The sequence below is a fragment of the Aspergillus thermomutatus genome, assembly GCF_002237265.1.
Source record: "Aspergillus thermomutatus strain HMR AF 39 chromosome Unknown NODE_131, whole genome shotgun sequence".
NCBI classification, from domain to species: domain Eukaryota; kingdom Fungi; phylum Ascomycota; class Eurotiomycetes; order Eurotiales; family Aspergillaceae; genus Aspergillus; species Aspergillus thermomutatus.
Window position 1 is genome coordinate 37,877 of NW_020798180.1, and position 25,683 is coordinate 63,559.

Consider the following 25,683-nt stretch of genomic DNA (forward strand, 5'->3'; position numbering starts at 1 on the left):
GGAAGGATTTTCTCCCACTTTCGTCACTACTTCTTCTATCTACCGATTTCACAAATTTAGCTGATGCTGGATAATTCTCACCCTCTATTGACCCTTTAATGTCCTTATTATACCCTCTACTCGTGACTGAGTATCATATACCTCTCATGATTAACGATGTTGATACCAGTCTATTGATGTACATACCTCTGATTCAACATTCTCATTCATCCTGATAGAAGCATTGATCCGTTTCCTCCTTGTCAATGCTATATTTGTCCAAGGACTGGGCTCGGCGTAGAGAACTGCGAGCACTTAGCCTCCCAAGATTTATATCCCTACCCTAAGAGTCAACGCTACGCTCCAGATTTGAAGAGTACGACCATGACCATGAGTATACGAAGCACGTAACCATAACATGAATTCAGATCTCAGAACCCCAATAATGCCTACCAGATATGCAATACACCCTACCAAACATAAAGACATGAATTGATATCGCCCAAATACCACAGGTTCTGAAGCTGAGTTCCATGAAAAATCCTAAAGCACCAAGACCATACCTATGAGTCGAATTCGACGACCTTACTGACGACGTGGTCATCATGTTCAGGATCTGATGTCCGCCGTGCTGAGGTGCCTGCCTGCGAAGCATGACCACTGCTACCTTCGCCTGCGCCCCGATGTTCGTCTTTGCCATCGATGAGCGAGGCGTTGTCTTTCTCGCGGACACTGAGCACTTCGGCTCCCTCGAGCAGGTCTCGGTCTGCTTCGCGGACGCTGCGACGCTCAGGGTCGGCGCCGTATGCCCCAGCGCCCCAGCTAGATATTCCTCCCACCATGGCGGCCGAAGCGGCGCCGCCGCTGCGGGGATCGAAATCTTCATCCTCGTCGTCGTCGTCTTCTTCTCGACTGAGAGCATTGCGCTCCAGTTCCCGTTGAGCCTCGTCCATTCTCTTCTTGACCTCGGCAGCCATCCGGATGCCGTCGGAGACGATGTTGTCCAGGACCCCGCGGAGACCTTTGCCTGGAGGAACGATGCCGCCGGATGCCCCGGCAACTGATGCACCCGATATGGCGCTGACGGGAGGTTTGGCGGCGCCGATGTTGGAGAAAGTGGTGAGATTCGACGAGAGGGATGCGGTTGCTGACGCAGGGTGGGGATGATCGGACAGGTGGAACGATTGGGGAAAGAAGGTTTCAAAGAATTGCTCCAGAAGCTCATCAGCGAGAATGACCATTCGGAAAGTGGGGAGGGTAATATGAAGGGGATTGTTGGGATCAAGCGCTGGATTGGCAGCTTCTGATGTCTTGCGATTATGCTCTGTGTTGGCATCCGCCTCATGCTCGTTATCTGGTGCTTGTGGTGTTGGAGTTTCCTTGGGTTTGTTATCCTCATCCATGTCGATAAGATCCTCGTCGTCGTCATCTCCAATAGCAAATGACCCCAACTTGTCAGCTGCCTCCTCCGTATCGATGGTTGTTTCAGTCGTCTTGCCCTCGGGGTTGCTGGGATCAGCATACTCGAAACATCGACGGATGAACGAGCTGACGCTACCCAGGAATCTCTCATCGGTGCTCAGCTTATCCCGTTCTGGGTGGTTCCGGTCATTCAAATCTTCCAGAGATTGACTCGGTGTGATAGTACCCTCGAATCCTCGGCGAGAAAGGAAGAGCAAAGCTTCTGACATCCGGAGTATGCCTTCCCGGTCGACTTTTCCATCGCCATTGTCATCATACAGATCGAAAAAATAGTTAATGCTGTTCATGATATCGCGAGTGCCCTTCAGCCGTGCAAGGCCATTTACCACGTTTTGCAAGCTTAGACCTTCGGATGGATCCGTGGCCCATTTGCGGAACAGCCTTTGCATGAATTCGTGGTCTGCAGGTTCAGGCTTATGATTCATTCCAGATGCCCATTTGCCGAAGCCTCTGAAGCTGCCATTCATATCGGCCGATGACTCCTTTCGCGATGGGCCGGGAGAATCGGTAACAGCCCATTTCGCCGTGATAGCCAGGAAATCGCGGAAAGCGTCGTAGTCCATATGAGTTGGGCTGGGTCCGAGGCCAACCCGGCCCACCTCTCGGTCTATCGGAGGGCCGAGTATTGAAGTTCGTTCGGCCTTTTTCTTCTCCTGACGCTTCTTTTCCTCGTCGATAAGCCTTTGCTTCTGCTGGTGGTCATACAGCACTTCATAGAATCGGTCATAGATTAGACCCAGATCATCCATGCTGAGTCGTTTGCTGTCTGGGCCAAGGTTCCGAATAGATGTGCGTTTAGCAAAACTCTCAATATTCTCGAGGACCGCGTCCTTGTGCTTGTCACGCTGTTCAGTGATGGTGCTATGTGTGATGCCGGAGAATTCCTTGAAAGCAACAACCATCAACTCTTGAAACCGCGTGATGGCTCTCAGCTTTGGATTCTCCGATCTTGGATGTGCCGACTCATCTAAACGAGAGAAGTAAGATTTGAGGACTGAAATGAAAGACCCGTCGTCTTGGACATCCAGGAGTTCTTCTCCGTTGATGCGGAGGATGGCGAGGCCGACTTGAAATAGTACCTTTGGGCCTTCTAAGAAGAAAACATCTAACACCCGGAATGCAAATACCAAGGGCATAGAGTTGATGTATAGCGAGAGAAACCAAGGAAGGGAAACGACGGACAGCTGCACATCAGACTTGGAAAGGTGGTCCCACAACACGGGCATGGTCTTCTCTACCAATGATTCAAACACCTTCTGATCCAGCAGGGTGCCGTACATGGTTGTGGAATAGTACCCTGGCAAAAGACGATCGCACAGTACAGACAACAGGAAGAAAGCTTGCGTCTCTGACATATATCTGTAGGGGTCAGCAGCGGTGGTCAGCAGGGTAGGGACTGGCATACATCAACAGAGCTGCTACAACAATATTCATAGCCTGACAATATCCAATCTCCGCATTAGTCCAACTGTAAGCTGTAAGGACCCTTCGTAGCCGGCCAATGCCCTCTTCGCTCTGGAAGCCGGGATACTCTGGGAGACTCCGGTTCAGGTCCTTTTCAATCTCGTCGATTGCTAAGGACTCCTGGCCCGAAAATTTGGCCAGAGTATCTGTGTATAGCTTGGGTGACCTCAGGCGAAGGTACAAAGACCCTGAGGTTACTTCCCATATCTCTCCGCGCAGACGATTTGGTAGACCGACGCGAATCAGCTTATGAAAGGTCGGCTGCCGGATCAGTGTCGCATTCCGGCCATTTTCTAGAGGGCAAAACATCTTAATGAACGCTCCCTATCCATTGCAGTGTTCCATACCTCTGAAGTATTCCCCCCATAGTCTCATCTTGCTGCGGTCCCGCAGTTTGCGAGCATCACCGGGATAACGGAAGATCATTCCCAGCCCGGCATCTGGGGGTTGGCGCGCTTCAGCATTATCGGGATTCTGGTCTTTGGATTTGGCCCCGGAAAGCAAGTATTCCGAGTAACAATCATTTACAACCACCCGTAGATTCTCAATCTCCTTCATCGCTTCCCGCAGTCCCTTTTTTAAGCCATCACAAAACCGTTCGCAGGCCTGCCTGCTCCCGACCAGCTGGATGGTGAATTTCTGCGGAACAGAGTTGGGATTTTGCTGCTTTCCTAGAGCGCCATTCCACGTAGTCAACGCAAGCGAGAAGACGTGACTGAGACTATTCAGCCTTTCCACCCGGCGGATACTGCTCAGCGGAATGATGAAGCCATTGCCAGAAGGCCCGGTGCCGTTCGTCTGACCGGTCCAGTGCGTAGAGGTACTGAGTGTCGAGGATGGTGCAAAGCTAGTCGGTAGCGTGGAGAAGCAGAGAAAGCGTTCGCTCAGATGGAGTCTTCCAGCATACCGATTGCCTGCGCGGTCGAGAGACCGAGGCTGATCACCTTGAGACGTAGCCGACGGGGAAGTAAGCGGAATAGGAAGGATTAACTCGGCGGTTATTTCCTGCAATGGGTTTTGGGAATCAGGGAGACGGAACTGCTGACGGAAGAGGGACGCTTTGGAGGGATTGCGATCGGAGGATGTCAGAGTCGGAAGGCTGAAATTGGCCGGGTCGATGATAGACTGGGCTTTTTGAACGAATGACGACCACTGCATCATGATGTGCAAATATTTACTGAGAGGATGGAGGTCAATAATAAATAGGATGCTGATTCAAATCCTCCCGGTGACCATAGGTGCGGGATGCTGGGAGCCAGGTCCGGCGCGAGCTGACAGCTATCGAAGCTCAGACGGCAGTCAGACTCGAGTAGAGAATCCGGATGAAAATCCACACTGGATTGGATAGCAAATGTGAATCATCGTAGAAACAGGCGCAGCATGCTTGAATCAGAGGAGAAGTTGCGACAAATTCCAGGTCCGACACTGATGTTGTTGTTGGCCGGAAGAGGGGAATGCTGCGAGACGAACGGTGTTCCTGGCAGGCATCCGCAATATGGCTCACGTGACTCATGAGGTGGGTTGTGAGACACGAGCACCACTAGTCCTCGTCGATCGCTATCCTAAGGAAAATCATAGTAACTATAGTTCATAAGATGACATTGTCATCAAATTGTAGCACATCTCCTCGAGAGGACAAAGCAAGATGGATTAGAGTTTGCTACGGAGTACTACCCGACAGAAAACGACCATGGCCTTGCTGCTCACTACCAACTAGCGGCAACAAAGCTTGCTATCCTAAAGGACTATAGCGTGAGACGGAAAGGAATACGAGTGAATGTGTGGAAAAAGTACAATCTGTATCGCAGAAGGAAACATAATGAGTGATTCGTCCACCGATAACTCATAGGCACAAGCTCCTCGAAGCCATCCACTCTAATCAGCACAGAGTTGCTGCCTCATCTGTCTTGTCGAACAATTCGAATCGTCGCATGCGACTGTTTACTGCTTGGTGTCGGACACCTCGACAGAGTCATCGCCACTGTAAGCAGGAGGAAGCTCGTCGGAGGCCTGGGTCATCAGACCCTCCTTCTCCGACGCAGTTCCTTGCTCCACGTTCTGTTCGGGAGTGGAGCGACGATGCCGTTGCCACAGGAAGACCACAATCTGGCCGGCCAACATACCGAGAGCGCTGGCAGCCAAACCGGCGAGAACACCGAGAACTGCGGGAACAACAATAAAGCGAACGATGCGGGAAACGGTACGTTCCCAACCACCATGATGCATATGGTGCATGTGAGGGTGGTGATGAGGGCCACCGCCAAACCCGAAGGGACCCTCATCTCCTGGCGGAGAAAGGCGTCCAGGTACGATATCGTGATCAAAATTACCCTCTGGGCGGTGGTGGGGATGTGACATAGGAGGACGAGGACGATCAGCACCGCAACCGAAAGGTCTGGGCCTCATTCCAAGAACACGCGCCTTTGCGGCGGCAAACAATCCCCGAATGCGTTCCACCAGAAGCTTGCGCAGACACTTGGGCTTTCCACGGCACTGTTTCCACGAGAGGCGGTTCGGAGCCGTATCTTCGAAGTCAGTCTTCGCCATGTAGATGTTGCCCTTGAAGTCATTGATGATGGTGATGGCAACGGTATCGAGCGGAACGGGATGGCCGTCCAAATCGAGAACAGTGAATCGAATAGCGGACAGCTCCATAGGAGCGTCATCTGGCACACCCAGAGGCATGAACTCGACAGCATATCCCAATGCGATGGGGTCAGACTCTACTCCATCGGATTCCCGGCGCTGAACGGCAGTGATAACGGATGGCGGAGGGGGCGGGAAGATCTGATGACCATTGACCAGCAAAGCACCATCTTCGATAGAGAAGTTCAGTGCCTGTAGCAATTAGCGATACGTTTCGAAACCAGTAGGTTGCGACAAAACGGAAAGACGAACTCACCAGAGACGTGAGGAAGCCGTCAGTCCAGCTGACATCTCCATTCTCATTCACTTCGCGGAACGGGCACTCCTTGCAAATAAGTTCGACCTGCTGTTGCTGAGCAGTAAAGGCCTCTAGAGGATGGATGCCAGTAAATTCGCCCTGTGGAGCGATAGCATCGCCCTCAGTCTCGGGGACGACTAGCAATGCATTGGCGCCCAGAGCGACGGCGCTCCCAAGGAGGAACGAACGAAGGTTCATTGTCTCGGCAACGAGTTTTAAAAAGCACACATGAGGTAAAGGTCACAAAAGAAGAAAGTCAGAATGAAAGGAAGATGGCAAGAGTCAGATACTTGATGGAAAATGATGGCTGATCCGAAGGTTTAGGTTGAAGAAGATGATCGCTTTGATGCTTATTGTTGTCAGGAGGGGAGACTAAAGAGAAGTCGATACAGTTGCCTACCCGTCTGGTGCTTTAATTCGCTGGTGGTGGCGCTGGGCGGAGGCAGGTGACGCAACATCATCGGACTAGTGCTGTTTGGGTAAGGTGCTTACGTCTCTTGGTCGTTGATAGTGGGGCCTGAGTCACGTGCTGTTGATGCCTAAAATAGGTGGAGTCTAAAGTCTAGACTGGAGTCAGGTACAGGGCTACAACAGGAGTAAATCTATCTACGCAAGGCTGGCACAATCATGATCTTGGAATTTGTTTGAGTTTGACAATCAATATCAAAAGGTCTACTGACAGAAGGACGCCCCGATTGAAGAATCTTGTACCAAACGCCAAAAGCTCCTTAAATATATGTTGAGCCAGAATAATGAGACCAGTCACACAAAAGACAAGAAATCAGAATCGGTCCTTCGAACAATCTCCCACTCAGCAGCCCGCACCACGTTAGATCGCGAGTCTGGACATTCGCGCAGTTTTGCCAGGGGATCCTGTGGCATCAAATTGACTCTATCCCACGATCGGCGCTCTCCGTTGGGAAAGACTCTGGGGACTATGGAGAGCAACAGGACCAGCACCGTCACAAAGAGCAACCGCCGCTTTCCTCCCATGACCATGGGAGTAGACCCAAAGAACCCCTGTTTCTTCGCCATATCAGCAACCTCTCCGTCACTGTGTGACCTATAGCCAGAGCTCTGGTGAGGGTTATGTGGAACTGTTTGCAGTACGGGACCAGCGTCAGCTTCAGCTTTCAGAGACTCACTCCCAAGATCCAAAGATGGTGACACTAACGGGGTTGCTATGCTCTCTTGTTGAAGGTCTCCTTGTCCAAAGTTCTCTTGCCCGGCTTGATTAAGAGGCCAAGATGCAACTCTGCTCCTGAGCACATGCCGAGTCACACTCACAAATCTTGGCCTCCTCACATCAAGCTCTCGAGCTTGGTGTGTCAGCTGTTGGGATTTAGCATATGATTTTGGAAGGTATACAGGATCCTTATAGCGGCCTCTTCTTCCGTTCAAAAGTAGAGGCTGTGATCGTCCTGGTGCTTCCGGAGACTCTATTGACGGGATTGTTATCGGTCCGTCCATTTGGTCGGCAACAGTTTGAACTCCACGCGAAACTGTGAAGATTGTTTCCGCGGTCTTCATGCAGTCTATCGGACATGGAGTCTCTGGCGATTTTTGGTCGCTTGCTCTAAAATCGAATGAAGCATCTGCCTCGCTGTCCGTTTGAACGGGACTTACACAATGCGGGTTGACCTTGCTTCTCTTTCGTGCCACCTCAATGTCCTCGACTTCTTTTGTGCGCTGCTTTCGCCGCTTTCGCCGTTGCGGTAGATCCAAATCATACGAGCTTGTGGGAGATGGTAGCTTGCGACAATCGATCATAGACCATTCCATTGGAGATGCCTGCCATTCGATGGACAGAGCTGATTGACTTTCAGACAAGTACATCATTTCCTCGTCCAGGGTGGTACCGCACATTGGCTTTGTTTCGTCCACACTAATAACCTCACTTGAACAGTCCATTGCACTTCCTTGCAGGTCGGGTTGCTGGTCCCCAGAAGAACCTGTCGTAGAGGTTACTGTACCCTCTTTCTCGGAATCTGTAGTACAATTTGTCTTGCGATCTGCCCCGCCATCTGTTGTTGGATCAATTACAGAGTCTGACACCTTATGTGTGCCAGAGCTTGACGCTTCAGAGCTCGATGCTCTTGAATTACCTTTCAAAGGCCTGCCCACTCCATTGAGCCATTTCAAGACCTCGCTCTTGTCATCCAGGTATTGGGCGGCTTCATCCACTTGCCGTTCCCATTCTTTGCGCTGCTTTCGATAGTCCTCGATTTCGCGCTCATGTTTGTGGACAAGGGCACCCTTGCTCCGCAAGCTCCTCTGCAGATCGTCGATTGTTCTGTCACGGAGCTCCAGCTCATCTTTCATAGCTTTCCAATCCTGCTTGTACGATTTGATCAGGCTTCTCTGCTCTTGGTTCTTCTCCATGAGCTCAGCGTTCGCTTCCTCGATGTCGTGGATGTACTCCTCCTTGGCCTCGCAGTCTTTCTCCGCCTCTCTCAGAGCAGCTTTGGTTTCCTGCAGCTCTGCATTCTTGCGCTCGACTTTGCGCAGCTCTTGGCTGAGCAACTCGTTCAGCTCATTGTAGGAAACCTGAAGCTCTTCGTTTGCGCGGCTGAGCTTGAGGTACCTGTACAAGTGCTTCTTCTCTATTTCGGAGAAGGATCCAATCTGGTCGACTAAGGTTTTGTGAAAATACTCAGCTTTGTCCTGAATCGAGGCATTTCTGTTATTCTTGACATGTCTTACCTGTTCCAGGAGGGATTCGAAATCGGTGAGTTGATCGAAGAAGTCCATGGTTTGTGTCTGTTTGGGGTGTTTTCAGTATAACAGAAGTGTAAATAAATGTGTAGAAAAAGGGTTGAGTTGGAATTTGGAGAGGAATAGTTCGAGGCGGGAATATGATAATGGAGAGTCAAAGTTGCGGTCAAGGATGGGCACAGGTTCTTATATACAAGTAGTCATCTACGATGTTTCACTCACCTCGAACACGCCATCTGGCCGAGGAGTGGTGATGGTGAGTTGAAGACATCACATATTCAGCCTCAAGTAGCAGGTCTCAGAAGGGTGGGTTGAGTGTATAGAATGTCTCTCCCCAAGGTCATTGTTCTTTGTTCAACGTTGGCATGGCGGAAGACAGCCTCAACGATTGAGACATTGAACAGCACAAAGGCATTGTCTCAGGCATCTGTTCCAAACAGTATTTGATTGGTCCAAGACATGATTTGTTCAAAGGCGCTACGATCGGATCAGCTGTCTGCGAGGTTGCTACCTTACATGATCCTGTCTTTGTTTGATACCTATGCTCTCACTTTTTTCGATATTTTACCATGTAATAATAACGGCGCAGAGCAAATGGGAACTAATCTATACGGGTCCAACAAAGAGAAAATCATTCTTCTGGTAAACCATGAACAAAATCAGAGCTTCGATTTCTTCTGCCCTTTCACCTTCTGAACTGCGTCCCCGGAGAGCAGGAAATCCGGATACTGCAGTTGTCCATACGCCGCACCGCCAGCCGACATGCGCCAACTCGCGCCGTCAACTACTACACGTCAGTCTGAGGTTTTCGAATCGTGCAGAAAATCACTTACCGACAAGGACCTGGCCAGAAACATAACTGCCAGTATTCGAGAAGAGGTAGACCGTCGCATCGGCAATATCACGGACGGAGCCGAAACGGCCCAGAGGTTGGGATTTAGTGTATGATTCTTTTATATCAGAGGGCAGGAGGCGGTCGAGACCCTATGAATGTCAGATACATAGTTTAATTTACACGAAGAAACGACATACCTCTGTTGAAGCGATTGGTCCAGGAGCGATGATATTCGACGTCACTCCGAGCGGACCATACTCGATGGATACGGTGTGAGACAAGGCGTCGATGCCGGCTTTGGCGACGGCCACATGCGCCTGGAAGGGCATTGCTCGGTAGTGGATGGTGGCGCTGACGAAGATGATGCGTCCACCGGTGCCGAGCGGCGAGGGCCGCACTATGCAACGGTCAGATACGATCCAAGCCTGAAATGAGATAACGTACGAGTCTCAGCGTCGACCCTGTGCTTCTTCGCGGATTCGACGAGGTGGGGAATGGTCGCTTTGAGGGTGTTGTACGACCCCAGCACATCGATATCAATCACGGACTTGAAAGCATTCACCGACAGCTGTTGGATGGAAGCCAGGAAGTTGCCAGCCGCACCGGCACTATCATGAACCAGCTGTTAGCAAACTGTGCAGAGAACGACTCGACGCGGGCAGTCGTACATGACAAAGTCGATAGCCCCGAGCTCCTTGACGCAGCGATCGACGGCATCTTTCAGATCATCGTACTTGCGGACATCAACTGCGCCAATGCCAATGACCTTGGCTCCTGGACGAGCGGTGGCAATGTCCTTGGCTGCCTTTTCCGTCTTCTCGACGTTTCGGCCGACGATGCATGCGTCCGCGCCTAGATGGACGAGGGCGCGGACCTGCGCACTGCAGATGGTGCCTGCGCCACCTGTGCAAAAGACGACTTTGTTTGCTGGGACGTCATGTTAGCGGATTGGCAGCTTTGAGTTTCAATGGGAGACTCACTGAAGAGACCCTCCTTCCAGGAGTCACTGAGGTAGTCTTCGGTTGGAACTGGCATTTTCGCGGGGACAAGATTATATTGATGTAAATTGTTGATCAGATTCTAGCTTTAACAGACCGACAGTATTCAGACACCTGATATCTAGATGAATTGAAACGAGATGGTAGCTCAAGTTAGTGCTCGGCCAGCTAGCTGTAGCCCATTCCCCACAATGACAAAGATGCCGCGGCTGTTCGGTCGGTAGCCTCGGAATGTCCCAGTGATTTATGTTTATCTCAACCTCAAAATCAGCACCAAATGTTAGTCAAAGAACGGGATATCCGATGTCCTCCATGGTAACTTGATGATCCAGTAATTGATTAGACTTCACTACTTTGTGTAATCTTGATGGCGCTTGTGGTGGTACAGGCATGCCTATCACATGTTGGTTTTATGCTTCATACGGAGTAGATCTTGGCATGATCAATGCCCCTCTCATAGCAGATAAGTGTCGAAACATGCTTCTTAAATCTCCTTCATGTGGCAATAAATGATTAGTGCCCCAAGGATACCTACTCTGGTACACAGGACAAGACATTAGATTTCCTGAAAGCCTCGAACATTCTATCTTCGTTGCTGCCTCAGGCACTAACAACCAGACAGCGATGCGCGCAAGCTAATTGGCGGTCTGTCATTGGACGGCCGGCCCATAATCCCGACGTCACTTTGGCAGCTTCTCCACCTTCAAATGATCCATCTTCTTCTGCATCAAATCACGCGTTGCATGGTCTGCATCCATACTCGACGAAATTCGACATCGGTTGTGACATCGTGAGAATCGACACCTCTGTCATCAACGTGCCCATCTTAGCATAATGGCGTGCCCTATCACGGTCACCAAATTCGTGGGAACGGTGTCCTTGGGCATACTCACAGTAAGTCTCAGCACTGGCCAGTCGTCACTTTGCACTCGAATTTATCTTCACGGCTTCCTTAATCATGACTTCACAACCTTGAATCAAGATCCTAATAAGAACCGTCGCAGGGCCTCTCCTACTCCACCTCCACCGTCACAATCCCTTCCTTGAGTCTTCTCCCCACCTCCGCCAACGCTCTCCGGTCTCTCAACGAAGTCAAGCGCCTCAACCGCAAACATGGTTTACGACTGACAAACATCGCCAACGGCTGCCTTATCTTCGCATACTCCATCTCACCCAAGCACCGGAAACACCCCTACCTGATCTGGATGTGCGTCGCGTCCATCATCGGGTCATACGGAATGGACTTTTGGTTCCACAGGGAAATCGGTCTCAAGGCCTGGTCTCAGAGTTTCATCCAGGATTCGGAGTGCATGTCCTTCTCTCGCAGGCACGCCGCCAAGAAGGACGAGGACCTTGTCGTTGTCGAGGCCGAGGAGTCGGTGAATGGCGAGAGTGTCCGTGAAGAGATGGCTCGTGAGAGACGGCTGCAGAGTGCTAGAGCGGTGTGCGCGGGAATTGCGCTTGCTATGGGTATTGTCGGGCTTTGGGGCGATAGGAAGTGATTGACGCAATGGAGGGACGGGTTGACGTTGTGCAGTTGATTCTGACACCGTTGACTTTTGTACTTCCTGCATTTGACCAGGACGATCTGTGCAGTCTGGTTTATTCCCAACTCATGTACTCTTTTCTGCCTTTCTCCCCTTTCACAAAACTTTCCTCATATCTATAGGGACTTGCGGTATGTATATTGGCTGGAAACGCAAGGTACGGTGTCTGGTTGTTTCGGGTTCGGATGGAAGCAAGCGTTTGTAACTAGGAGCTAATAGAATGACTGAGCATGACTATCTCCAACTGCATAACAGTCTGCCTAATACTTCGCAATATTGAACCCGTCAAATTTGGGAAGAGCGGTGCGAATCTCTGCCAAATACTGAGGTATACCGCCGGTATAATTTCCCTGCTCAAACACTTTCCCAGGTATGGTCCCACCCATATACGTGGACTTGGTCGTAGGGAAGAGTGACATGTCTGAGAGTTCATTGATCCGTTTCTTCCATGCCCGAGCAGATTCCGGGAGAGGGTCAATATACTTGATCCGCTGACGCTCAACCTGCTTGATCGCATCTGCAATCCAGCGGCCCTGGACCTCCACGGTCGTGGGTCCGTTGCTGAGCAGCGTAGGTCCCTGCGGTCCATACAGATGAAACATATTGGGGTACCCACTGACCGTCAAGCCGAGATACGTGTACGTTCCATCCTTCCACTCGTCCTTGAGCGTCGTGCCGTGGATGCTGGTCAACCCCATGCTGGTCATGCCGCCAGTGGTAATGTCGAATCCGGTCGCGACGCAGACGACATCGAACTCGTGTACGGTGCCATCTTCGAGCTTGATGCCGGTCTCGGTGAACCCGACGATGGGGTTATTCTTGATATCCACCACATCGACATTCTCCCGGTTGAACTGCTCAAAGTAGTTTTCTTCAAGACAAGGACGCTTGATGCCGAAGTAGTGCGGTAGCTCGTGGGGCGCGAGCAACTCTCGTGCCTTGGGATCGCCGATGCGTTGACGGACCTTTCTGCACCAGAAGTCATACACGATGCGGTTGGCTTCGGAGTCAAAGAGGTAATCGCGATAGCTGGCGACCCAGAAGCGGAATCCCCCTTCTGCCCATAGCTTCTCGAGGAAAGCTTCCCGTTCCTCTTCGTTATCTTCCCAGAGACTCTTCTCAGAGAATGGGTAGAGGAAACCCGCGAAGCCCTTTTCACGGAGCGAGAACAGTTCGGGATACAGTGCTTTGGCCTTTTGTTGATCCTTGTCGGATAGGGACCGTTTACGCATGGGAATGGCCAGGTTGGGGGTTCGCTGGAAGACCTTTAGCGAGCCGGCCTTTGGACCCCAGGCTTGCGTGACTTGGACACCAGACGCGCCGGTTCCAATGATCGCACAGCGCTTTCCTCGGACATCAATGCTGTGCTCATCCGGCCAAAAGGAGGAGTGGTGGATGATTCCCTGGAACTTATCCATTCCCGGCCACTCAGGGATATACCGCTTTGCAGAGAATCCAGCCGCTATAATGAGGTACTTCGAGGACGCCATTCTCCCGTCAGCCGTTTTGACATGCCAGCGACCTTCATCCGTGTTGAACCGGGCCTCCACCACCACGCTGTTGAAGGCGCAATCCTTCTTTACCTGAAGCACCTGGTCAACATGGTCAAAGTACCGTCTCAGTTCCTCATAGTTGGGGTAATTCGTCGACCAGGTCCAATCTTTCCAGATCTCTGGAATGGAGTACTGGTACTCTGGAATCTCCGAGTCCACCGCGGCTCCTGGATAACAGTTCCAGCGCCAAGTGCCACCAATATCATCGCCTGCCTCGTATATGACGGTCTTCAGACCCAGCTTTCGCATTTCATAAAGGCAGTAGATGCCGCCGAACCCAGCTCCCACGATCAGGACATCGACGTTGAGGTTATCAGTGTAGGGTCCAGCTGTGCCTCGACGGGAGACATATTCGCTGAGTTCCTTCCTGATATGCATGTTTGCTGAGATTGAGCTATAAATCGATTTCTTTGCTTGAGGTCTCGTAATCGACCTGACGTGTAGCCGCCCTTTTCAACCGGCTTTAAGTATTTGTGAGCTGAAGGACTCCCTATGCAATTATCAACGAGTCTCTGCATCCTCCTCCAGGCAAACATTTCAAGCACCTCCTTGCTGAGACCTGGACAAGGATTACTCGTGTAACTCGATGTACAAGGTCCTTAACCTGGAATTGTTTCACGAATATTGCATGAAGCACCCGCATTATCGACTCTCAACCCAACTCGAGGCTTTTCCTATAACCAATGTGCATACCCGGCTTGCTTCCCCCTTCTTGACGCAATGTGATAAGGAATAATACGGAGCTCGCAAGGTAAACTCTCACGTTCCTCTGTCTAGCAAGTATGCAGGGTACTTCTCCCAGTATCCAGAACGCAGAACATACACTTTTCTCCTCGTCTTCCCCGCACGCCAAAGTAACACCACAAACAATTGGCAGGATACTCGCCAACGCATTGTTCTAGGCTTGCATTTCCGTGCGGATCCGCAGTGATAGACCTATTTTGTGGTCGCCCTTGAGCCGATTCATCGCAGTTCAGACCGAGGTGTTTGCGGTGCGGTTCCGCATACCCCGAGTCCACTGTAGCAATCAGTTGGAGACGCTTCAGGCCCTAAGACAAACCTGGCGTTCCTTTTGTCCTCTTTTCTGATTTACTCCAAATTACAATTTGCTGATCGATCGATGGCCGGCCGACTTTTCTGAGTAGATGTACGTGGCCGACCACCGAGGTCCCGACGCTACATGATGAGGGGAGGAGACGACCGTTATATAGCCCAACGTCTATCCATTTCGATCCCTCAAACAAGAACGGAACTTGACACAAATCACTGGGATATCCTACCTTCTCACAATGGCTTCTCTTTCTCCCCAAGCTGTGACTGCCCTCAAAGAGAGAGTAGATGCGGCGTGCGTCGACCAGGAAAAGGGTATCCCAGGTGCAGTGGTGGTGGTCGTCGGCAAGGATGGCAAGGAGCATTTTGCGCACGCGAGTGGAAAGCGAGGGTATGGCTCTGAGGAGTCAATGACGCTCGACAGTATCTTCTGGATTGCTTCGTGCACGAAGATGATCACGGGAATTGCGTGTATGCAGCTTGTCGAACAGGGAATATTGAACTTGGACGATTCCGACCAGCTTGAGAAGATATGCCCCGAGCTGAAAGATGTGAAGGTGTTGCAGGATGATGGGAGTTTGGTCGAGAAGCGTAGGGGAATCACGCTGAGGATGCTATTAAACCATACCGGTGAGTGGGCGCTTCCTCGTGAGTAGCAAGTGCTGACCGTGGACATAAGCTGGCTTTGGCTATACATTCTTTAATGAGAAGTTGAGAGACTACAGCAAGCCGATTGGCTATGATGAGTTCTCAGGACACATCTACGATATGCTGCAGCCATTGGTTCATCAGCCTGGGGAGAAGTGGGAATATGGGGTGCGTCTGTCCAGCTAGCAACAGCTACTCTCAAGATTCCCGCGTCTAATTCATGTTTAAGGTAAACATCGACTGGGCAGGTGTCATGGTGGAGCGAGTCACGGGGCACTCATTGAACGATTATTTCCACCGCAACATCTTTGAGCCCCTCGGGCTGAATAACATTTCGATGTTCCCATCGGCATCACTGAAGGAGAATTTGGCGTACATGAATCAGAGAGACCCTGAAGGCCAACTCTCCGGTCGAGACCACCTGCTTCGGCGGCCTCTGATTGTGCGGACCTCCGAGGACATCAAGACATGCTTCAACAGTGGTGGAGCGGGCTGCTTTGCTAAACCACAAGAATATTGTCGTATGTTTGTCTTGGACTATGCCATTTCTGAAAAAATACTGATAGTCTCTACTGCGGCAGAAATCCTTGCTACGCTCCTAAACGACGGCACCTCCCCCATCAACGGCAAGCAAATACTCAAGAAAGAGACAGTCGACGAGATGTTCCGCAATCAGATCCCCAATCTTGCCAACTTCGCGGCACAGACAATTCCACCATCGAAGCCTGATCTCACCAACAAGATACCTCATCTATACCCATCATCGACACCTCAGGGGTGGGGACTCACATTCATGCTGACGGGAGGACCCACGGGACGGTCTGAAGGGACCGCCCACTGGGCAGGACTTGCGAATCTCTGGTGGTGGTGTGATAGGGAGAAAGGGGTCGCAGGGATGATCTGTACTCAGGTCTTGCCCTTTGCCGATCCTCAGGTTCTGAGTCTTTGGGTGGATGTGGAGTCTGCTGTCTACCGTGGCCTGGCTGAAGTGTAGATGACACGCCTCTCCATACGCCGTAGAGACTGAGCAATTGCTCTCTTGACTTATTCATATCTTATTGGCCATCTTTCCATCTGTCGCTATTTTGTTCAAAACTCTGTACATCTCCGGTGATCCGAAGCTCTCCAACAGGCAACTCCCCACGGGGAATCTCCCCCCGCAGCAAACACGAACTGTGGATAGCACTCAGCCACTGCGGTCCGTCGGCCAACCAGAGCATCACAATGATCCAACGGCTCGAACTCAGACCGGCCTAGCAAACATCTAGTGCGTCTAGGATTTAGGCATCGATAGGCCAGTCAAGTCTCGTGAACTTCTTCCTCTAACACTAAAGTTCGCGAATCTCCAGACCCCGCGTTGTCCTCTTGGCTCGAAGCTTCAAAAGTCAAAACCCACCAAAACATGAGGTGACTGAGGTCTCCCTCCACATATCCCCCTAGCAAATATCTATTAGCTATCTCTCTCCACAATAGCCATCGAACCCGGTAATAGCCGATTCTGTATGCGGGATATCTTTTAGCGTTGACAGACAGTTGACTGTCCAGCGCCGCGATGGAGGCTCATCGTCGACGCCAACACCACAGCTGCGATCCGTGCCGGAAGGGAAAGAGGGCCTGCGATGCTCCCGCTCGCAGAGACCGGCATGCTTCATCTGTATCATCTACATCAAGCCAGACTGATGCTGGCAGTCGAAGGGCGCTACAAGAGAGCAATCTCAACATCCCGTGCTCGAACTGCAGGAAATATAATCGAGAATGCACGTTCAACTGGTTAGTTGAGAACCGGACCGCCGCGCGCGGTGGTCGAAAGCAGAAAGGTCGCAATGCGAGCAACTTGCCTCGAGCTGAGGGAGACGTGGCTTCAAGTCGCTCGGGGCAAACAGGCCCGTTGGACGACTTGCTGTACTCCTCGTCATGGCTATCTAACAGTACGGGGAATGCAGTGTCGTCGATTGGTTCTGTCGATCAGCCATTGACTTGGCCAATGGAACAAACGAATGCCGTCTCGATACCACTGAGAAGCAGGGAATCTGAACTCGACCCGTTCAGTATCATGCTTTGGAACGCAAACACAGCACATGTCCCACCAAGCAATGCGGAAACGTCGGGCTCGGCCCCGGATCGCGAGGACAGTTGTTCGAGTCTTGACTATTACCAGCAGAGCTTGTCGAGTTCGGCGCCGAAATCCCTCGACGAGACACTCGATCTTCTTCGACAGTTCGATGACTCAAGTCCGGGACTGAATGATTCCTATTACTCTTCGTCCCCTGGCTTTGTGATTCCGGACAGCGGTAGTGACGGTCTTTCACAAACGTTCTCAGCAGACAGTCTATACCCCCCTGGCAACCAAGATCGAATCGACAACCTCTTTGTTCTTTCCGATAGTATTTCCAACAGCTATGCTCGCTCGATGATGACCCAGAATCTCGTCCGCATATACCATGATAGTATGGAGAATGCGCTGTCATGCTGGCTCACAGAGCAGAACTGTCCCTACAACACGGCCGTCTCGCCATACACCTCCGCACCGAGTGGGCTCTCCAGTAAAGCGCAAGCGGCATGGGGACCGAACTGGACGAACCGGATCTGTACTCGAGTATGTCGGCTAGATCGAGCATACTCATCCGTCCGGGGTCGAAATCTGAGCGCAGCAGAAGAGAAAATGGCATCGAGAGCTCTCCACACCGCGATCATGGCGTTCGCCTCGCAGTGGGCGCAGAAGATCCCAAGAAGCAATGGCTTTTCTCCGACCTCGCCCGTCGCACAGCACGAGCGCGTCATCCGGGAGACCTTGTGGAATCAGGCGCGTCGTGCTCTGGAGAATGCAGCGGGAGTTCCTTCTTTCCGGGTTGCGTTTGCGAATATCATATTCTCCATCGGACAGCGTCCGCTCAACGTCGATGAGGATATGGAGCTGCATGAGCTGCTGGAGAATGACAGCGCACCCCTGTTCATGGAGGCGGCTGTGCGACAGCTGTTTTCCATCCGATATAAGCTGACACGACTGGAGCGGCAGAAACCAAAGTCACGAAGTTCGCCGGAGCAGAGCAATATCGACGTAGCCAGCATGGCCGATACGCCCTCTCCGCAGACGGACGCGTTCTACGCCGACCCCGAGCACCAGGAAACCGTCAACCTTCTTTTCTGGCTAGTGGTCATGTTCGATACCCTGCAGGCCGCCATGTATCAGCGACCTTTGGCCATCTCAGATGAGGACAGCCAGATAACGTCCGTTTCGCCGTCGGTCTCCAATGAGAAAACCGACAGGGCCGTCGACCTCGACGGCTGGAACATCTCATATACCCGCGCATTAAAGGAGAAACAAGACCTGTGGGGGGATTTCTTCCTGCACAAACGGGCCGCACGGCAGGGCTCGAACCCGCCCCGCTGGCCCTGCTCCTACGAAGAAGCCGCCGAGATCCTCTCCGACGCAAGCCCCGTCAAAGTCCTGCTCTTTCGACAGGTCACCCGGCTCCAGACCCTCGTCTACCGTGGCGCGAGTCCCGAGCGCCTGGAGGAGATCATCCAGAAGACTCTCCGGATCTACCAACACTGGAACACCACCTACAAGCAATTTTTCCTGAGCTGCAACGCCAACCACGATGACCTACCCCCGCGCATCCAGTCATGGTACGTCATCGTCGCAGGACACTGGCACCTAGCAGCCATGCTACTGGCAGACACGGTGAAAGGCATCGACGAGGGCCGACTGGGCCTGGAAAGCCGCCGCGAGGCCCGCTGCGCAATCGACTTTGTCGCGACCCTCCGACGGGACAACGCTCTGGCCGTCGGGGCGATCGCACAGCGCTGTCTTCAGGGACGGGAGTCCCTGGCGAACCGGATCCGCTTTTACCACGACTCTGTGAACGAGGCCGCCTTCCTGACCGAGCCGTGGACCCTCGTCCTCATTCGCTGTTTCGCCAAGGCAGCGTACATTCTTCTAGATGACATCACGCCCCTACCACATGGTGGCTACGGCAGGGCGAGTGACGATCCGTCGGAGTACGCCAGGAGGAACTGCGAGTTCTGCATCTCGGCATTGTGGTGTCTAGGGACGAAATCGGATATGGCGTTTGTGGCTGCGCGCTCGCTGTCGAACCGGTTGGATCGGAGAGTGGGGAAGGGTTACAGTCCGTTTTGTTCTGTAGGAGAGACCGTCCACATCCCGCCTGCTATGCCTCTTTTCGATGAACGGATATCAGCGGAGTTGAGTAGTATCCCGGTTTAGGTCGGCCATTAGCTAGCAGGAATATACCCGGAGTGTTATCAACTGAAGTAGGCAGTCAACTGTGTAAACCAGCCATCTGGTAGTCTTTGCTTTGTCTCCTCTATCTTCACGTGTCTTAATGTCTAAACGGTGATGGTACTACCCAATTAGATTGACTGTGGCTTCACAATTCTCTCTTTTATTACCCGATTCGGCAATTCTGAGATTTTGACGTAATCAACTATATAGATCAACACCACGAATCACAGGAGGGCCACTACAATCATTATCAGTCCAGAGATAAGAATGATTCTCTTTTCTCACCTTTTTATCCGAATTAGGTCAATAGCCTAGTCCTCAATCTCAAGCCGTCATTTATCCAATAGCCGTTAGGGATCGGAAACCGCATGAATATGCCCTACGCGAGGCGTATAAATGACCTCTCATTCCCCAGCGATCTCAATGAACTTTCCCCATAGTCGCTATAGAATAGCTCGACCATGACCTCCAGAGACGGATACCAGTGGACACCCAAAACCGGCCTCGTCCAGGGCGTGCCCTCCATCGGGGTCATCTCCCCTTGCTCAAACATCAAAGACAGCAACCGGACTTGGGACGTCATCGTCGTAGGAGCCGGGTACTGCGGTCTAACCGCAGCCCGCGATGCCGCAATTGCCGGTTTGTCCCCTCCCGCGGATATAGACTACAGTAAGGGGAAGCTGATGACGCTACAGGTCTGAACGTCCTGCTGATCGAGGCGCGCGATCGCATCGGGGGTCGCTCGTGGTCGTCGAATATCGACGGGTATCCGTTCGAGATGGGCGGGACGTGGGTGCACTGGGGCCAGCCGCATGTATGGCGGGAGATATCGCGGTACCAGATGCGGAACGAGCTCGAGTCCTCGTTTGATTTTTCCCGCGGGGTGAACCATTTCCAGCTGCGGACTGGGGAGGAGGAGGAGTCGAGGATTATGAGCCATGCGGAGGAGGTTTGTTTGTCCTGTTCTTGCGTTTGCTTGCGGAGTGGGCTGGACATTGACATGCGGGTTGCGTAGGATGCACTGCTCATCTCCGGGCTGGAGAAGCTGGTGAATGTGGACGGGGAGATGGGGCGGAAGATCATGCCGTATGCGCATGATACCTTCCACAACCCCGACGCGAGAAAGTACGATACCATGTCGGTGCGAGATCGTATCAACGAGATCGCTGCGACGCTGGCTCCGCACGAGCGCGCGACCCTCGAGGCGTTCGTGCTGCTTTGCAGCTGCGGGACGCTGGAGACGACCAGCTTTCTCGAGTTCCTGCACTGGTGGGCGCTGTGCGGGTACACGTACAGAGGGTGTCTGGATCTGCTCATCACGCACAAGTTCAAAGGGGGCCAGTCGAGCTTCGCGATCAAGTTCTTCCAGGAGGCGTTGGGGACGGGCCGGCTCTCGTACGCGTTTAACAGCCCGATCAAGTCGGTTGTTGATGAAGACGGAAAAGTGACTCTGACGACAAGAGATGGCCGTTCATTTGGCGGTAGAAGGTTGATCTGCACCGTCCCCTTGAACGTGCTCAATACCATCTCCTTCCACCCGGCGCTGGACGAGAAGCGCATCGCGGCCATGAACACCGGCCACGTCAACCAATGCGTCTAGGTCCACGCTGAGGTCTCGAACAGGGACATGCGCTCATGGAGCGGGATCTCGTATCCATTCAACAAGCTGTGCTATGCGATTGGGGATGGCACCACACCCGCGGGTAATACGCATATCGTCGCCTTTGGCGGGAAACATAACCACCTCCAACCAGAAGAAAACATCGAGGAGACAAAGCAGGCGGTGCGGAATCTGGCGCCGGGCATGATGGATATTCAGCGTTTGGTAGGTTCTCTCATCGGTCCAGCTGGATGCGTATACTGATGGTGCAGGTGTTCCACAACTGGTGCAAGGATGAGTTTTCCAAGGGAGCTTGGTTCTTTTCTCCTCCCGGCTTGTTGTCGACATCGCTGGATGCCCTCCGTGCACCGCACGGGAATGTTCTATTTGCGAGCTCGGACTGGGCTGTTGGTTGGAGGAGCTTTATCGATGGTGCGATCGAGGAGGGGACTCGAGCAGCGATGCGGGTGAAGGAGGAGTTGATTAAGCCGGTAGATATGAAGTCACATCTGTGATAGAGCTAGTAGCAGAAGTATATTTACCTCGCTTGCGTATGATTCAGTCGTTGGGATTCTGGACAATAAGAAACTCTAGCACTGAAGCTGAATTGTGGTTTTGGATGGAGACGTCTATATGCCCGACAACTGGTCAGGCAAGTCAACTGGTCAACTGGTGTCCCGCATCCCGCATCCCTGCAGCCTCAGGCATCTTGCAGTCAGCTCCCCGCACATTCGGATTCCTCCGTATTTCCGATTGTCTTAACTCTTGACCTGCGAGTCTCGAGATCGATCTGCATCCATTGCTATCAAACTTTTCGTTCAGACCAACATGTCTAGTCGTCCGTGGCAGTGCACATACTGCTGCACCAGTTTCAGCCGCGCAGAGCATCTGCGGCGACACCTTCGGTCGCGTATGTTCTACTTTTCGGCTTTGGATTCGAACGTAACTAAGAGCAGCAGATGAAAATCTCAGGCCCTACTCCTGTGGGCTCTGTCGGCGATCGTTCACTCGAAAGTATATCTGCCGCTATATGACGTAGAATTTCTGATTGACATTTACAGAGATCTTCTGAAACGCCATGAGAGGACATGCAGAGTCCGAGAAGAACCGGAGGATGTCGTGGAGGCTCCTGCAAACTTTCAGTCAGATCAGCTAGATCAACTGAGTGGCTGTGAGAGAGCTATTGTCTCATCATGGTCAACCCGAGATGGAGACATTCTTCCTGACCTCCCGGGCTCGGTGGACTTTGCCGCGCTGGACTTGTTATTTGCACCACCACTGGCTTCGGACAGCATCACCGTGGCTGAGAGGCTGGAATATCTGGCCTACTTTACGAGCGCCAATGGTATGGCCACGTTTTTGGATCGCGAGACGCTCAAACAACGACAGGAGCTCCTCAAGTGGAGTGACCGACACCCTTGTTCTGCAGACTTGCTGCCAGAGACCATCGACCCCTCACTCATCCACCTATCGTCATCCAGTCACGAAGATATCCTCATGCATAAGGCCCACGATATCACCCAACACCTCCACCGAACCATCAACACAAAATCAGACAAAACCATCATCAAACTGGACTGGTCCCCTGCCGTCCAAGAATCCTGCTCCGCCTTCTTTTCTGCTAGCAACATCCGCCGCTTTCTAGAGTATTTCTGGTCGCTGTGGTACCCCAGCTGTCCCATCGTGCACCGCCCGTCGTTCGATCCAGAGACGGCACCGACCGTTCTGCTGTGTGTTATGCTGATTATTGGAGCGTGTCTGTCGCCGCATGAGGAAGACAGCCAAGCGGCCAAGATGTGGTTGGACAGCGTTGAAGAAATGGCGTTCAGCGATGGGTGTTTCATGGAGAAAGAGACGTCCGACACGTCGATCGGTCTGCTATACGACAAGGCTGAATGGAGGAAGAAGCGCGTCGAATGTGTACAAACCGCGTATCTGGTCTGCTCACTGCAGAAAAGAGAAGGGTCTGTGGAGGCGCAGGGGCGGGTGAGGAGACATCGACATGCGACGATGGTCATGGTGCGCACTCCATTCCTGGCTGGGAGCCTGGCTGATAGGAACAGCTGGCGAGAGACATCGGGCTTGAATCGGCCACACACCGCAACTTGCGGCTGGAGAGCCCGTCCGAGTCCTGGTGGAGGCAGTTTATCGTCGAGGAGGAATTGATTCGGTAGGTCTGTCTCAGTTCTGAGCCACACACGACTGACCGGATAGGACTCTGACGTATGTATTTTTGATTGATGCCGCTATGGCGATCCTCCACCACACGCCTCCACGGATGGTGGTTTCGGAGCTCAAGATGGACATGGCTTGTCCCGAGGCTTGCTTTCAGGCAGACACGGCTACAGAATGCTTCAACGCACTGAGGGAGTGGGAAGGGTGTATCTTCTGGTCTGAGAGATTGTCCATCACTGCTGTTGTACGGAGGATATGCCAGCGACAGCTGGATGATCGCTCCGTGCTTGAGTTCTCAAAGATGGGAACGCTGAATCTGTTTACGACTGTACAAGGTATGTATACCATTCTACGTTGGAACAGTTCTAATGATATAGCTCTGCACTCTCTCACATTTCACCTGCAAAACTCCTTGGTCTTCGAGTCCACCCTCGCCCCGGTCCAAACTGGGTTGGAGAACTGGCGTCGAATATGGAACGAACGACAACCCGAGGACAAGGACATTCCCGACGAACCACAGACCATCTGGAAGAAGATTGGCTTTGTGCGGTATGCACCTGAATTCTGGCACTTGGCTCGCATCATCGTTGCCCGAATCATCGCCAGTGCTAGGGATGAACAAAGTCCTGTATTGCCTACGGAGCAGGGACTTTCCCGCTTCGACCATACTGATATGAGCGATATTAATGGATTGATCATGGAGTACCGACAACTGAACCTGGGAGTTACACCATGACTTTGGTTCACTCATCTGCGAGCCGCGGTCTCTGTCTAACCCGGACAGTAAAGTTGGTCGGCTTCACAAACCACGAGTTCTCCGTCTCCCATTTCTCAGGCCCCGTACTAAAATCAAAGTCTCGGATGATCCGCGGGATGAGTTTCGACATTTCCAGAATGGAGATGTGCTTCCCAAGACACGTCCTAGACCCGAGGCCGAACTACAGTCGTCAGTGATGCTATATGCGACGCGAGGGGGAGACTTACAGGCATGTGCATCTCGTTCATGGCTTTGAGCTTCTCCGGATTACTCTCGGCCTCAATCCATCTGTCCGGACGGAATCTCTCTGCGTCTGGGAAGACTTCCTCATCGTAATGGGCCACCCAGGTGTTGATCCCCACCACCGTACCGGCAGGGAAGAAATAGCCGTTGATCTCGGCACCGCCGTCTGGAACCACCCTCCACAGCGGCAAGCCAGTGGCACTGTGCATGCGCAGCGCCTCCTTGATGACGGCCTGGAAATACGGCGTCTCCTGACTCTCTTTGAAGGTGACCCTGTCACTGCACTTTCCCTGTGCGGTAAACTCGTCGATCTCGCGCCTGAGTTTCTCCATGACCTCGGGATAATGCAGGAGATGATACATGATGGCCGACAGACTGATGGCAGTGGTGTCCGAGCCAGCAATGACGTTCGACAACCCCATCATGAACACATGATAATCCGTCACCTTTTCTGGATCCTTGCCCCGCGCCAGGATCATCTTCTCGACAAAGTTCTGCGTCTTCAGAGCCCCCTGCTCAGCCCGTCCTAAGCCAGCCTTTGGTCCAGCGTGGCCCCTGATCTTCTCCTGGACGAATCGCATGATATACGCTCTCCCTCCCGCCCCAGACCAACTGAAGCGGCTCAGTGGCCCGAAAAGCCGAGGATGCCACTCGGGGTATATGCCCACAAGGGTACTGTACGTCATCAGCCGCTGCAGCGCGGCAATCGTGCCCTCGATATCCTCTCCGCGATCAAGGAACCCTACCCAAGAGTTAGCCACGCACCCGCCAAAGAGGCAAACCCAATCCCACTCACCAAACCGCTCCCCAAAGGTAATATCCCCAATCACATCAAACGCATAACACTGGAACCAATGGCCGAGGTTGAACTCCTCGCGGCGGCCCGCAAATTCCCCCAGGCGCTGGCAGAAGAGATCCGCGCACCGATCCACAAACTCCTCGTAATGGACCAGCGAGCTCATGGAGTAGAGGCTCGAGAACCGCTTGCGCGTTTCCGCTGGCCCAATCAGTGTTCAACAGGGGAGGGCCACGGGGAAAGACAGGAAGCGACGTACCATGCCTTTTCTCGTCCCGGTCAGGGAAGAGCGTCCACCGATCCGGATCCGGGTGCTTCCACCCCTCGTACCAGGCGGATTTGGCGAACTTGCTCCCCGCCCCGTAGACGGTTTTCACGGCCGCGCGCCCGGAGATACTGTAGTGGTCTGGGGCGATGCGGACGACGGGGCCGTATCTCCGGTGGAGGGCGATATTGTCAGTCTCGAAGTGGCCGGTCCGCACGCGGTGGAAGTACCAGAGTTTTGTGAGGCGGGTGAGGAAGGGGCCGGGGATTGTGCGGAGGGAGAGGGTGCGGAGGGTTGTGTGGAGAGTGGAGAGGAGGGGGTAGAGGAGGAGGGCGATGGTGATGAGGATGAGGATGAGGTACATTTTGGCTTGTGATGTGATCTGA

At 52.6% G+C, this 25,683-nt stretch overlaps 11 protein-coding genes across 11 annotated transcripts; 5 read left to right on the forward strand and 6 right to left on the reverse strand.

Annotated features, from left to right (window-relative positions):
- Positions 1 to 542: 542 nt before the first annotated feature.
- On the reverse strand, positions 543 to 4,086 carry CDV56_104849 (GTPase-activating protein; the record flags this gene model as incomplete). Its single annotated transcript, XM_026758468.1, has 4 exons — positions 543 to 2,820; positions 2,867 to 3,218; positions 3,273 to 3,772; positions 3,833 to 4,086. 4 exons carry the CDS (start codon positions 4,084 to 4,086, stop codon positions 543 to 545), a joined length of 3,384 nt encoding a protein of 1,127 aa, XP_026613340.1.
- A 780-nt stretch (positions 4,087 to 4,866) lies between these two features.
- On the reverse strand, positions 4,867 to 6,067 carry CDV56_105191 (uncharacterized protein; the record flags this gene model as incomplete). The annotated part of the gene is made up of 2 exons (XM_026758810.1): positions 4,867 to 5,763; positions 5,828 to 6,067. 2 exons carry the CDS (start codon positions 6,065 to 6,067, stop codon positions 4,867 to 4,869), a joined length of 1,137 nt encoding a protein of 378 aa, XP_026613341.1.
- Positions 6,068 to 6,631: 564 nt separating this feature from the next.
- Positions 6,632 to 8,620, reverse strand: CDV56_105334 (uncharacterized protein; the record flags this gene model as incomplete). The annotated part of the gene is made up of 1 exon (XM_026758953.1): positions 6,632 to 8,620. The coding sequence occupies one exon, from the start codon at positions 8,618 to 8,620 to the stop codon at positions 6,632 to 6,634; it is 1,989 nt and encodes a 662-aa protein (XP_026613342.1).
- Positions 8,621 to 9,243: 623 nt separating this feature from the next.
- On the reverse strand, positions 9,244 to 10,454 carry CDV56_105532 (SDR family oxidoreductase; the record flags this gene model as incomplete). The annotated part of the gene is made up of 6 exons (XM_026759151.1): positions 9,244 to 9,368; positions 9,418 to 9,568; positions 9,617 to 9,816; positions 9,864 to 10,027; positions 10,088 to 10,346; positions 10,400 to 10,454. The coding sequence occupies 6 exons, from the start codon at positions 10,452 to 10,454 to the stop codon at positions 9,244 to 9,246; spliced, it is 954 nt and encodes a 317-aa protein (XP_026613343.1).
- A 797-nt stretch (positions 10,455 to 11,251) lies between these two features.
- CDV56_105692 (uncharacterized protein) lies at positions 11,252 to 11,919 on the forward strand (the record flags this gene model as incomplete). Its single annotated transcript, XM_026759311.1, has 2 exons — positions 11,252 to 11,311; positions 11,422 to 11,919. 2 exons carry the CDS (start codon positions 11,252 to 11,254, stop codon positions 11,917 to 11,919), a joined length of 558 nt encoding a protein of 185 aa, XP_026613344.1.
- A 305-nt stretch (positions 11,920 to 12,224) lies between these two features.
- CDV56_105757 (flavin-containing monooxygenase) lies at positions 12,225 to 13,895 on the reverse strand (the record flags this gene model as incomplete). The annotated part of the gene is made up of 1 exon (XM_026759376.1): positions 12,225 to 13,895. The coding sequence occupies one exon, from the start codon at positions 13,893 to 13,895 to the stop codon at positions 12,225 to 12,227; it is 1,671 nt and encodes a 556-aa protein (XP_026613345.1).
- A 911-nt stretch (positions 13,896 to 14,806) lies between these two features.
- Positions 14,807 to 16,209, forward strand: CDV56_105944 (serine hydrolase domain-containing protein; the record flags this gene model as incomplete). Its single annotated transcript, XM_026759563.1, has 3 exons — positions 14,807 to 15,197; positions 15,247 to 15,383; positions 15,445 to 16,209. The coding sequence occupies 3 exons, from the start codon at positions 14,807 to 14,809 to the stop codon at positions 16,207 to 16,209; spliced, it is 1,293 nt and encodes a 430-aa protein (XP_026613346.1).
- Positions 16,210 to 16,767: 558 nt separating this feature from the next.
- On the forward strand, positions 16,768 to 19,443 carry CDV56_106077 (putative transcriptional regulatory protein; the record flags this gene model as incomplete). Its single annotated transcript, XM_026759696.1, has 1 exon — positions 16,768 to 19,443. The coding sequence occupies one exon, from the start codon at positions 16,768 to 16,770 to the stop codon at positions 19,441 to 19,443; it is 2,676 nt and encodes an 891-aa protein (XP_026613347.1).
- Positions 19,444 to 19,922: 479 nt separating this feature from the next.
- Positions 19,923 to 21,061, forward strand: CDV56_106278 (flavin monoamine oxidase family protein; the record flags this gene model as incomplete). Its single annotated transcript, XM_026759897.1, has 3 exons — positions 19,923 to 20,100; positions 20,157 to 20,410; positions 20,477 to 21,061. 3 exons carry the CDS (start codon positions 19,923 to 19,925, stop codon positions 21,059 to 21,061), a joined length of 1,017 nt encoding a protein of 338 aa, XP_026613348.1.
- Positions 21,062 to 21,088: 27 nt separating this feature from the next.
- On the forward strand, positions 21,089 to 23,972 carry CDV56_106355 (transcription factor domain-containing protein; the record flags this gene model as incomplete). Its single annotated transcript, XM_026759974.1, has 9 exons — positions 21,089 to 21,286; positions 21,334 to 21,552; positions 21,714 to 21,816; positions 21,898 to 21,971; positions 22,021 to 22,075; positions 22,125 to 23,047; positions 23,125 to 23,231; positions 23,276 to 23,571; positions 23,614 to 23,972. 9 exons carry the CDS (start codon positions 21,089 to 21,091, stop codon positions 23,970 to 23,972), a joined length of 2,334 nt encoding a protein of 777 aa, XP_026613349.1.
- A 7-nt stretch (positions 23,973 to 23,979) lies between these two features.
- CDV56_106544 (cytochrome P450) lies at positions 23,980 to 25,661 on the reverse strand (the record flags this gene model as incomplete). Its single annotated transcript, XM_026760163.1, has 4 exons — positions 23,980 to 24,174; positions 24,221 to 24,978; positions 25,033 to 25,233; positions 25,292 to 25,661. The coding sequence occupies 4 exons, from the start codon at positions 25,659 to 25,661 to the stop codon at positions 23,980 to 23,982; spliced, it is 1,524 nt and encodes a 507-aa protein (XP_026613350.1).
- Positions 25,662 to 25,683: the final 22 nt, after the last annotated feature.